At 40.9% G+C, this 12,413-nt stretch overlaps 1 protein-coding gene across 1 annotated transcript in view; it reads right to left on the bottom strand.

The window, feature by feature from the left end:
* Positions 1-12,413, bottom strand: part of PLXDC2 (plexin domain containing 2) — a 363,862-nt gene that overhangs the window by 87,628 nt on the left and 263,821 nt on the right. The window contains exons 6-7 of the mRNA XM_065398467.1: positions 9,386-9,508; positions 5,738-5,856 (exon numbers count right to left, since the gene is read on the bottom strand). Coding sequence (XP_065254539.1) covers positions 5,738-5,856; positions 9,386-9,508 — 242 coding nt within the window. The remainder of the gene's footprint in view (positions 1-5,737; positions 5,857-9,385; positions 9,509-12,413) is intronic.

The following is a 12,413-nucleotide window of genomic DNA, read 5'->3' as shown; positions in this document are numbered from 1 at the left end:
CTGAACCACCAAAAAAGAAAATCAGCATTCTGCTGGTGGCATCTGACTCAGATGATGAAAATGAACATGTGTCGGTCCTCACTGCTTTGGATCGTTATCGAGCAGAACCTGTCATAAGCATGGAAGCATGTCCTCTGGAATGGTGGCCGAAGCATGAAGGGGCATACGAATGTTTAGCATATCTGGCACATAAATACCTTGCAATGCCGGCTACAACAGTGGCATGTGAATGCCTGTTCTCACTTTCAGTTGACATTGTAAATAAAAAGCAGGCAGCATTATCTCCCGTAAATCAGAAGAGCTCGTGAAGAGCTTGCCCGCACAGCTGATCATGGAGACTCAAGGCTGCAAACGCACTCCAGCCTGGAGTACACAGGAGGTGCTGGATATTATTGCTGTGTGGGGAGAAGAGTCTGTGCAGGCAGAGCTCCGATCCAGCAGAAGAAACGCTGACATCTATGCCAAGATCGAGCAGGGCATGGGGGAGAAGGGCTACACCAGGGACATGCGGCAGTGCCGCATGAAAATAAAGGAGCTTTGGCAAGCATACCAGAAGACAAGGGAGGTGAACAGTCATTCTGGTTCTGCCCCACAGACATGCCGCTTTTATGAGGAGCTGCATGTGATTTTCAGCAGAGACCCCATCACTACCCCAAAACACTCCATGGATACCTCCTAGGAGCCCTAAGAGAACTTGAGCAACAACGAGGAGGAGGAAGAGGAGAATGTGAGGCAGGCAAGTGGAGGATCTATTCTTCCCGACAGCCAAGAACTGTTTTTAACCCTGGAGCCTATCCCTTCACAGGACCAGTTGGCAGAGGAACATGATGCCAGGGAAGGCACCACTGTGGGATAGCTACCCACAGTGCAGTGTTCCATGCGTCGATGCAAGCCCTGCTAGTGAGGATGCACTCCACCGACACAATGAGCATAATGTGGACACGCAAGATCGACTTGCTTAAATCAGAGGCTCAATGTCGACTTACATAAAGTCGACTTACCTTTGTAGTATAGATATGGCCTATGAGATGAGCCAGCTGAAAGGCGAGCTGGAGCAGCTACAGGAAAAACACAATAATAAGGGTCAGAGAAGAAGATGCCCTTTATATTGACTGTGCCTGGTGAGACCGAGTATGTGTCCCTGGCCCCACTGCACAGGACTGAGAAGGACTGGGATTAAGGGTTTGTTCTTGTGGGACTTGGGAGCCCGGATGCCAGGCACTGAGAGCCATCAGCCATGGGCTCCAGCTGGGAGATCTGTACTGAGCTGAGAATCCGGCCTCTCAGTGCCAGGCAGGATGCGGAGCTGACAGGCAATGTAAGTAACGCAGTATACGGACACTGCCTTGGTCTAACTACATCGACCTAAACACTGCACCTCTTGTGGAAGTGAAGTTATGTCAGTGTAGTGGGGGACTTAAATCAGGGGAGCAATGCTGTAGCATAGACACTTACAGAGTTAGGTCGATGTAAGCTGTCTTATGTCTACCCAACTCTGTAGTGTAGACCTGGCCTAAGGAACATTAGCTTTAAGTACTTCCAACAGAAGACTGGATTAAAAAGCTATTTTCTTTAATAAACTGTAAAGCTCTTAAAAACTGACCTTCTCTGAGATTTACTATAGAAGCAGAGGGCAGTCACGATTAAAACATACATACGCACATTCCCCTGCAGATTGTTTATTAATATCCTCTACTGACAAAACTGAATTCTCACTTCAGTGTGTCCTAAGCATTACAAACTACCAGTAAAATATTCATTAATGTAAACTGCATTAGTTAGACAATATAATACACTTTTAGTGAGGTTCAGAATGCTGAATAACATTAAGTATTAGCAAAGCAGCATTCAAAGAGAAAATGTGTACACAGTAAACAAACTAAAAAATAAACATTCAGCTTACTTGAAAATCTTTCTAGTTTCTTTCCTCATAGGAATTGATAATACACAGAAGCCTTTGGCTTATACAAAGTATATTTACATTCTTGTAAATCAATTCTGATATTATAATGCAAAAGGAATATCAGAAAGATACACTAGAAAAGGGGATGATAAAAATACTTATTTAGGGATGGATAAACAAGTTCAGAGAAAAAAAGAACTAGACTGAACCCAAGCCCGTATTTCATAGAGAACTTAAATACTTAGTTTTGAAAATTCAGCTCCCTCTTCCCAAATCCAAATTACCTCCTGCTTTTCCTGGAACACATTCTGGAGTCTTAGTAGTGCTAACAATCTCTGCTGGGCTAGCTGCTGTTTTCAACACATGAGTTCAGAGTTTCCTTGGGCTTTGAAGGTAAGCAATGCAAAATACCTCTGGAGTACACCTGACCAGGGAGTTCACAGAATGTGCAAGATTTTAATAGCACAGCTCTCTAGAACCCTGTTAAGCCGGACGTGAGACCTTGCTTCAATACAACATCACAGTATTTATGGGGTCAGAAGGCCTGTAGTGGGCCAGGATGACAGAAAGAAGGATATGAAAAAGGAAATCTCAGATTGTTTGAATAAATAGGAGCGAGACGTGAAAGCTTCAGGTAAGGTGCTTTAGTTTTCACTCCACTCCCAATACCCAGAAGCATGTAGTCAGAGTTATTTTTAATCTTGATTCCTTATAGATAACAGTTGACTCTCAGTCTCTCAGTATTATTGGCCAACTTTTTTGCCACATGTCTAACTTTTGTACTTTGCATGTTCTTGTAGCCATGTTGCTTCCAGGTTATGAGAGAGACAAGGTAGGTGAAGTAATATATTTTATTGGACCAACTTTCTGCTGGTGGAAGGTACACGCTTTCAGGATACACAGAGCTCTTCCTCAGTTCTGGGAAAGGAAGCAGAGTGTTTGAGCTAAATACAATATGGGACAGATTGTCCAGCAGAAGAGGTAATGCATGTTGGAGGTAGTCACTTGAAATGAAATGGGCAACTGGGAGTTATATTGTTATGTACAAAGTGTTTTGAAATGGGCAATTAGGAGTAGCAGGCAGTGTGGTGTGTTACAAATTGCTGTAATGAGACATAAAACCAGTGTCCCTTTTCAGTCCATGGTTTCTGGTGTCTAGCAGAGTTATGAATTTAAGCTCTCAGGCTCACCTTTAGAAGATGTCAAGCAGATTTCCTTTGAGGACAAGTATTGAAAGATCAGTTATGCAGTGTCTGCCCACAGGTAATGTGGTGTTTTTCTCTTTTATCATTTTTTCTGTGTGAATTCATTCAAGAGCACAGTAATTGTCTGGTTTCACCCACATAGATGCTGTTGGAGTATTTAGTGCACTGGATGAGGTATACCACACGTTGTGAAAAGCATCTGTAGGACCCGTGAATCTTGAAAGATGTGTTGGGGGGGTATTGATCGTCATAGCAGTGAGTACTGGCAGGGTCTGGTGCTGCTTTGAGTTCATAGGTCCTACTCTGTGTGGAGCTTGCTTCTGATGATGAGCTGGGAAAGACTGGGGGGTTGTCTGATGGCCAGAAGAGGGAGTTCAGCAATGATTTCTTTCAGGATGTGGTCCCCATTAAATATGGATTGTAATTGTTTGAGGATCCCCACATGACTTACAAGGAGAGGCTGAGGGAACTGAGGTTATTTAGTCTGCAGAAGAGAAGAGTGAGGGGGGATTTGATGGCAGCCTTCAACTACCTGAAGGAGGGTTCCAAAGGGGATGGAGCTAGGCTGTTCTCAGTGGTGGCAGATGACAGAACAAGGAGCAATGGTCTCAAGTTGCAGTGGGGGAGGTCTAGGTTGGATATTAGGAAACACTGTTTCACTAGGAGGGTGGTGAAGCACTGGAATGGGTTACCTAGGGAGGTGGTGGAATCTCCATCCTTAGAGGTTTTTAAGGCCTGGCTTGACAAAGCCTTGGCTGGGATGATTTAGTTGGTATTGGTCCTGCTTTAAGCAGGGATTAGATGACCTCCTGAGGTCTCTTCCAACCCTAATATTCTATGATTCTATATGGGTTCCAGTCTGGGGTGGGAGGTGGCAACTAGGGGTCTGAAGTCTGTGAGTTTTTCTTCTCTATTGAAGTAGGTTCTCCTGGGGTATTTGGGTGGCCTTTTCCAAGATGTGATTTACTTCTCTGGTGGAGTTGCCTTCTTTAGATAAGGCAGTTTTTAAGTGTGTTTAAAAACTGATTCTGAAGTTTCTCTTTGGAGCAAATGTGGTGGTATCGGAGTGCCTGGCCCCTTTTATTAATATTTATACCTATACAAAATGAGTGCAAAATGACTGTAAAATGTTACCAAATCAAAATGACAGTCTCTGACACCCACTCTGCATAGGTGTAAATGATGACACAGCATTCAAGACACAGGATTTAAACCTTCCTATTGACCTTAACCCTTCCTCCTCTTTGAGAGCCAGGGGGGAAATGTAAGTCTTGCTGCATACCCTGAAGATCAGAGTGCTGTGCTATTGTACCAAGAGGGAAAATCTGTTCCAAAGTCAAACAAGTTACATTTTTATAAATCAAAACTAACATCTTGTGTAACATCCAGAAATGAATTCAAAGTTAGAGAGGATCACAAACACAGCATTGTCCCCTGTGAGATACACAGCTAAGTAGGCACTCCTACACATTTGACACTACATGAGGTTTCCAAGTGGTCTTAAGAATTAGCCCCATTAATTTTCCATTGTAATAATCCAGTCTGGAGGTGACAAGGGGCATTTATCTATAGCAGGTGCTTATATGGCCCCATTACTGTGGTATCTAAGACTTTAATGCAGTCTAGGGAAGTACTATTATCCCCATGTTACAGATGGAGAACTGAGACAGAGAGAGATTAAGTGACCTGCCTGTACTTATACAGGATGTCTGTCGCAGGGTAGGAAATTTATCTTCTGAATCCCAGGCCACACCCTAGCCACATCCTTCCCTTCTACAAAATTAATAACCATAGGCAGGTCCACATCCAAAAGGAAAAGTCAAAATCTCCTTGCCAAAATGAGATTAAAAAGTATCTTGTCACTGTGAACATAAGTAACAAGGTGGACAAACAACTTTGGATGAAATTGACTAGAAAACATCCCCCCAACTCATTTTATCAGCAAGGAAAGAAGTGAGTCCAAAGTGTAGGTCACAACTCTAAGCTTCTGAAGCACTTCCAAGAGCCTGAGCGAGCAAAACTGAAGCAGAAAAGACTCTTTGTTTGCCACCACCCAACACTGTTCTGCTACCAAGAGGGACAAACAATCTGTCTCCAATCTACATATAACCTGAAAACGCCACACAGAGCTAACAGTGAGATACGACAGTTATTTATTTATATACAGGAAAATATTGCAGTGTCTCAGATGCCAAGGTATGGTAGCTATTGGTAAATGGTCACTTGTTAATGGCAACTACTATGTATACAATATTTACAAAAGGGCCAAATCTAGCTAAACTAATCCATCAAATTAGATTCCACTTCCCAACCCCCGCTAGGACTTTACTAAACAATCAGCACTGAAAACATCCAGAAAAGTATCACCTTACAGTCAAATGAAATTCACCAACTGTGATATTCAAGCCACGGTTTTCAAGGTAATCATATGACCTTCAGGTTTACAAAGGAATTCAAGTTTCAGCAGAACAGGGATCTTATGTGTAGCAAAATATAAAAGTGATTTTGACACATTTGAACTTTCAAGTAACCAAACTAAACATTATACAGAGTAAGTCCTGACAGACAGAAATTGTGGGATTGTAAAGTGATATAATGATTCAAATGATAGTTTTCAGACCCAACTTACTTCTTTATATCCAAAAATGATACGCCCATCATTGAGAAGGGTAGCCTGAAAAGTGAAACTGCCTAGGTTGTAATTATCCTGCAGATGTACATGATCCCATTGGACAACAAGCGCTGTGCCTGTGAGCCCCAGAGAGGGGAAGAAAAACACAAGAAAAATATTCATTAACATTAGTGTAAGCATTTACTGAAGTTAAATAAAAACAATACTTTGTCCCTATATATCATATTTCAGTCAAAAACCTCAAAGCACCAAAAATCTTATAAACATTACTTGAGCACCAAACCCTCTTGTAACATGTGATATTACAGTGTTATAATTAATTATATCAATTATATAGATAAATTTGAGTCAAGACAGATGAAGTGACTTGCCTAAAGTCATAGAGTGAGTCAGTGTCAATTATCAAGAACAGAACCCAGTATTCCTACTCCAAGTTTGCTGCTTTAATCACAACACCACAATGTCCTTCATTTATCCTATAAACCAATGGCTATCAAGGTTGAAAAGTTAATGGAATTGCTGGTATTGAAAAAGTGATTATTTAAGGTATTCAGTTTCCTCCATTAACAATGCAGCAATATAAACAACATTAATTTTTCTGTACACTGTAAGGTTTCACTGTGTTTCTGAATGCTGACGAATACTAGGGGTTGGCAATAAATATTAACTATACAGTTTAAATTAAAGCCACTAAAAAGCCATAGATGGGGCTAAATGCTGACTTAGGTGTGCAGAGATTTAGTTGCAAAAGGCCTATTAATATTCATGGGAACTGTCTGGCTGGATCCCCATGCACCACACTAAAAATGTACCCTCAAGTGACTCACATGCCCTGCAAACATGTTTTACAGATGGTGAGAGGTTACAAAACACATTGAGGCAGCTAGGCTGAAAGGAATTTATCACCACAACAGTGTTTACTGAAAATGTCTTTTTCATATTTAGGACTATATCCTTCCCCCAGTGCACATCTCCCTTTAACACTAATGGGAGTTATGTGCTTTGATTCACAAAACCTCTATTTCATTTCTTGTGTAGTGTCACGAGGATGCTTCAAGGTGGGTCAATATGCCTGTAGCTCAACACGTTTGATGCATCCTGCAAACTCCTCAGCCATAGATCTTTAGCACAATAGCTTATATGCCTGTTTTTTGCCAATATGTTTTAGGAAACTATGAACATGCAAGTCTATCACATCATTTGCAAGAGTATATTTCATGGTCTTAGCGCATAAATCAATACTGTACGCAATGTATTCTTCATAGACAGCAATAAGCATGAAAGCTCATTTTTGAATGCTAAGTAGATTATTTTAAATTTTAATTTTAAAAGGACCTTTCCCATTTCAGGATTCATTTTCACCTGCATAATGTTACAAACGAAAATTCATCAATGGGCCAGACTCTGCTCCCCCTATGGATCTCAGCCCTCCTGTGCATAAGTGGGAGTTAGCAGCTTCAGTGGCACTGGCTCTTTTTCCCCAGGGGAGCTGTCTGCCGGGCTGGGTTCCATGCGAGGTGACAACACGGGTAGGTCACTAAGCTCTACCCATATTGATACAGAATTGTTTCCAAAGTAACTAATGCACTTCCAGTAGAAACAGCAGAGGGAGAATGACAAAGGCAAAAACAGAACTATGTAGCTGAGGATGTGACTTATTCTCTTTCTTTTCATTTACAGTAACCAGCCAAATCCTTGGTCCTAAAGCACATGCAGCAGAGCAGAACTTCATGATTATGGAAATGTTAGCTACTTCCAAGGGTGGACACATACTCTGAGGCCTAGCCCCATCACTTTAAGGGCAATGTAACGGAGTCTGCCCCTCCCAGGCATCAAGGAATTATGTTAGGGAGGTATGGAGCCTAAGCAGTTCCTCCTCAAGGACATTCAAATCCCTTTCAGTTAGCCAGGTTCCCTCAGTGGTTATGGCACACCTGTAGCTCCATTATATCTGCAGGGATTTGCATTTGTCATTCATGTATATGACATATAATATAAATACACACATACACTTCTACCCCGCTATAATGCGACCCAATATAACACGAATTCGGATATAACGTAGTAAAGCAGTACTCCGGGGGGGAGGGGAGGGCTGTGCACTCCGGTGGATCAAAGCAAGTTCAATATAACGCGGTTTCACCTATAACGCGGTAAGATTTTTTGGCTCCAGAGGACAGTGCTATATCGAGGTAGAGGTGTATATAGCTACACAGACGTAGTGCTACATCAACAATACAGGTTCAACAATAGCACCTAATTGGTTGTATAGCTGGATTAACAATTAATGACAATGGAAATTCTCCATATAGCATTTATCTTTCTCAGCAAACATAACTTTAAGAAGAAATAAAATAGCTGACCAAACACACTGCTATGTTAGGACCACAGCTGGCAGAACAATTCATGTCAAAAAATGTATTGGATGAATGTCACCACTTTTTTCTTTGTAAATCGTCTGCAAAGGAAGCACGGTTTTCTCAAATGTATTTATTTGAATATTTTTGTCAGATAAATTCTGCAAAAAAATTACTGGACTGTGATTGACATATAGGCATTGCTGATTTCTGTTTGGATGAGCATAACTTTCAAGATACGTTTTCTGGCATGAATACTCATGATTACAAACATGAAATATTGTCACAACGATTCCATAAAATGTGCTTACAATTCATTCTCCTCCCCATAAATTCATTTGTTAGAATATTCATAGAAAGCAAATACAAAAAGAATGTTTTGTAGAGTGGGCACTTCCAGGCCCAGCCACTCTCCCTTCTCAGGAATAGGCACAGTCCCTATTAATATAAACATAAATATAAAGCAGTCTTTCTAATTTTAGGCTCCTGCTGTTGAAAATATTGGCCTTAGATGCCTAATTTTAAGCATACATGTTTTAAAATTGTACCCTAAAGTTTTAAATATGAAATATAGAATCAGTATCTTGTGTGGCATCACTAGATTTGCCACTAGAGATCAGAGCTGAGTTAAGGCATTAGATGTCATTTCATCGCAGAGGATCAAGCTTTCAAAATGCTGATTTTTAACAGGCTACATGACTACAATCCTCATATTTAATGCTTTAGAAATGTATCCCAAGGAGTAGCCGTAAGTATAACATTTCACTTTGCTTTTTAGCTTTTCAGATTTTCCTATGAAGGACTGCTAGTATAGAGAAGTTTATTGAATTCCTATACTGGGGCACACTGCCCATTTAATCAGTGACAGGTTTATTAACCTCAGACATGCCCTGCCTCTGTGTATGCTTAATATTACATCTCACAAAGCTATTTTCTTTATATCTACTGGATGGACAGGACTTACTACACAAATGAATCAAGAGGGCTATGCACCTTGGCAGGAGATAGATTTTCCTCTTTAAAATGATAAAGTATATTTCAAGTCTAGAAGTGGTATTACATGTTCTACCATCTGTGGGTTTTTTTTACACTGTTTAATACAATCCATTCATAAATGTCTAACCATGTTTTAGAATCCATTTTACGAATATTTATCCACATTCTTTAGATGGCCTATTAGCCACATACAATATTTTAAGTAGCCTTCATCTTTTTTTTTAAAAGCTATTTAGGAAAATATAAATAGCCAAGGGATAGATAAATTCATTTATTTAAGACTATCACATACCATTATCAAAGTATCTCACTGTTGAATTCCTTGACACACTGGGGTCAAAATTTGCCATCAAGGGTGCAATGTATTGCGTAGCTGTTAGCATTCGATGCACAACTTCTCCAGTATATATGAAACCTACAATAAAGAAGAAGAAAAAAAATAAGTCATTTCTAAAAAGATTTAACAAATGTTTGATTTAACTAGATATTGCCAGAGTTTTAAAGATAAATTAATCCTATTGCCAACTTCTAACAGTAAATTAAACAACAGAATAAATGGCACAAAAAGATTCACGAGAGCAATCAGAATGAGCTCTGAACAAAGGAGGAATCATTTCAAGGAACAGATTTTCATAGAGCCAAAAAAATAGATTGAAACATTGTACAGTGAAGGCCATTTTCAGTTTTGGGGTGAAACTCAGAAGGGTTGAGAAAGCAGGCATTATCAAAATGCAGCCAATCACCATCTTTGCTACTTTCCTCATGTGTTGTATCCCACCTCTTCATTAGTCGGCCTGTTTTGTCTTTTCAGCTGTCAGCTCTTCGGGGATGAGACCACACCTTCTTTTTGTAAAACACACAGTAAGGCTTTGTCTACACTGCACTTTCGTTGTTAAAACTTGTTGCTCAGGGGTGATGAAAATCACCAGTGTCGATAGTGCTTCATCATTGGGAGACTCTCCCGTCAACAAAGCTACCGCCCCTCGTTGGGGGTGGTTTTATTTTGTCACCGGGGGAGCTCTCTCCTGGTGATAAAAGAGCGGCTACAATGCGCATCTTACAACAGTGCGGCTGCCGTGGCACAGCCATGCCATTGTAAGGTGAGCAGTGTAGACATAGCCTAAGAGACAATTTTTGCCCTGAAGGACTTGCAATCTTAATGAACAAGACGGCTGAATTGTGAGAGAGACAAGTATTTGTCATGGCTTCAAGGCTAGCTACATCTCTGTCACCTTTCTAGTCTCTCTGAGTGCCGCCCCCCTCCTGAGTCAGGTCCAAGCCTGGTGCCTTTACCTATACTGAGGTGGAATTCTGCAGTTCTCCCCTCTGAGGGTATGTCTACATGGGGGCACTCAAGAGAGTTAAGACAAATTAACTGAAGCTGTGAAAATACAGTAGAACCAAAGAGTTATGAACAATAGCATTACGAACTGACCAGTTAACCACATGCCTCATTTGGAACCAAAAGTACATAATCAGGCAGCAGCAGAGAGAGATAGAGAGAGAGACACACACACAAAGCAAATACAGTATAGTACTGTCTTAAATGTAAACTACTAAAAAAATAAAGGGAAAGCAGCATTTTTCTTCTGCACAGTAAAGTTTCAAAGTTATATTAAATCAATGTTCAGTTGTAATCTTTTGAAAGAACAACCATAACATTTTGTTCAGAGTTACAAACATTTCAGAGTTACGAACATCCTCCATTCCTGAGGTGTTCGTAACTCTGAAGTTCTATTGTACTCTGCAGTTAAAATGCATCAAACCCCGAGTGGATACTCTCCTAGGATTAAGCTACAACAAACTCAGGCCACTTTACTCCTGAATAGGAGTGTTAACACAGGGATTTAACACACATTCACTTCAGAGCTTTAGTTGATGCATCTTAACTTTCCTGAGTGTCTCTGTGCAGACAAGCCTTATTAGACCGGGCCCTGGACTACAGCACTCTGTGTATTAACCATGCTTACTCAATGGATCTGACTGAATTTGGCACTTATGGTTCTTTCCTTCAGGAGTCTGTGACCAGTGGCGTATATCGTGATCAGATGGCCTTCTCAAAACCAAAATAGTTAAAGAAGAGGGATTGTAAAACCTGCATGCATATCTATCTTACCTCCAGGCTTACTCTCCGCTGATGGTAGCCTAAGCATCTTCAGACACCCAGCAGGTGCCCATCTCAGTCTGCCTTCCCCAAACAACTCTCTAAACAGCTACCCCCTCTTGAAAGGGAGTCTCTTTCTAAACTGTTATCTTTTTGCTTGTCAATTCCTGCTTGTCAAAATTGGTTCTGTACGCTGGCTGGAGTCAGGAGGTAGATACTTCACAGTTAATAGTTTGGACATTGTCTCTTAAGAACCCTTAGTGTTTACTGAGGGGTGGTTTATCTTAAGCCATTGTTTCCTTCCTGCTTGCTTGTCCTTTCTGTCTCCTATGAAGCTAAACCAATATATCCAAACAGTAAACATCCCAACAACCAAGTCAACATTAGAGCTGGTTGAAAAAATTTCCAACAAGATCGTTTTCCATCGGAAAATGCTGTTTTGCAGGAACATGTCAACTTTGATGAAAGTTTTGATGGGAAGAGTGGTGGTAGCAGCAATGGTGATAGTGAATGTGTTCCTTCCTGTTTCAGGCACATGGATTTCCCGTCCCCCTCCTCACCCTCCCATCTCCTGTCTGGGGGGGAGGGGTGTCTCTCTTCCCCCTCTATGTAATCTGGACACAAAACAGGAAGAAGGAACTGCATAGAGGGACAGTGATACCTGAGATTGGTGGCACCCAAATCAGGATATTTCCCTTCACAGGAAATCCAAGGTTTGACACTTCAGAACAACAACCACAACAACAACAACAAATCTGGAACCCTCTCATTTTCCTACGGGACAGAAAATCTGTTTTCCAGTCAACTCTAGTCAACATGAAGTATTATAGCACAACTCCACTTCTGTCACAGGGAAGTGAGGCACAAAGAGATTAGATGAGTTATCCAAGGCCACACAGGAAATCTGTGGCAGAGCAAGGAATTTAACCCAGATCTCCTGAGTGCCAGTCCATATCAAAACCACCTCTCCCCGCTCATGTATCTTCACTAACAATCTTTCATTGACCCCTTTTAACTAAATGCTTGCACAGTATAACTGAGTTTGTCAGATATACAGTTTTACATGTTGCACTGTGCAGTGACTAGAGAGGCTATTAAAAAAAAAAAAAACCTGCCTGGGTAGTAGCAGTTATCACTATATATCATGAGGTAATCCCTTGCTGAAATGATAGAAAACTCATTAATTCAAAAATTTAAAACGATGCTGGACAAAACA

This window comes from Emys orbicularis, chromosome 2 (genome assembly GCF_028017835.1).
Source record: "Emys orbicularis isolate rEmyOrb1 chromosome 2, rEmyOrb1.hap1, whole genome shotgun sequence".
NCBI lineage: Eukaryota > Metazoa > Chordata > Testudines > Emydidae > Emys > Emys orbicularis.
Note: the sequence above shows the minus strand (reverse complement) of the source record. Positions and strands in the feature narration are given on the sequence as shown.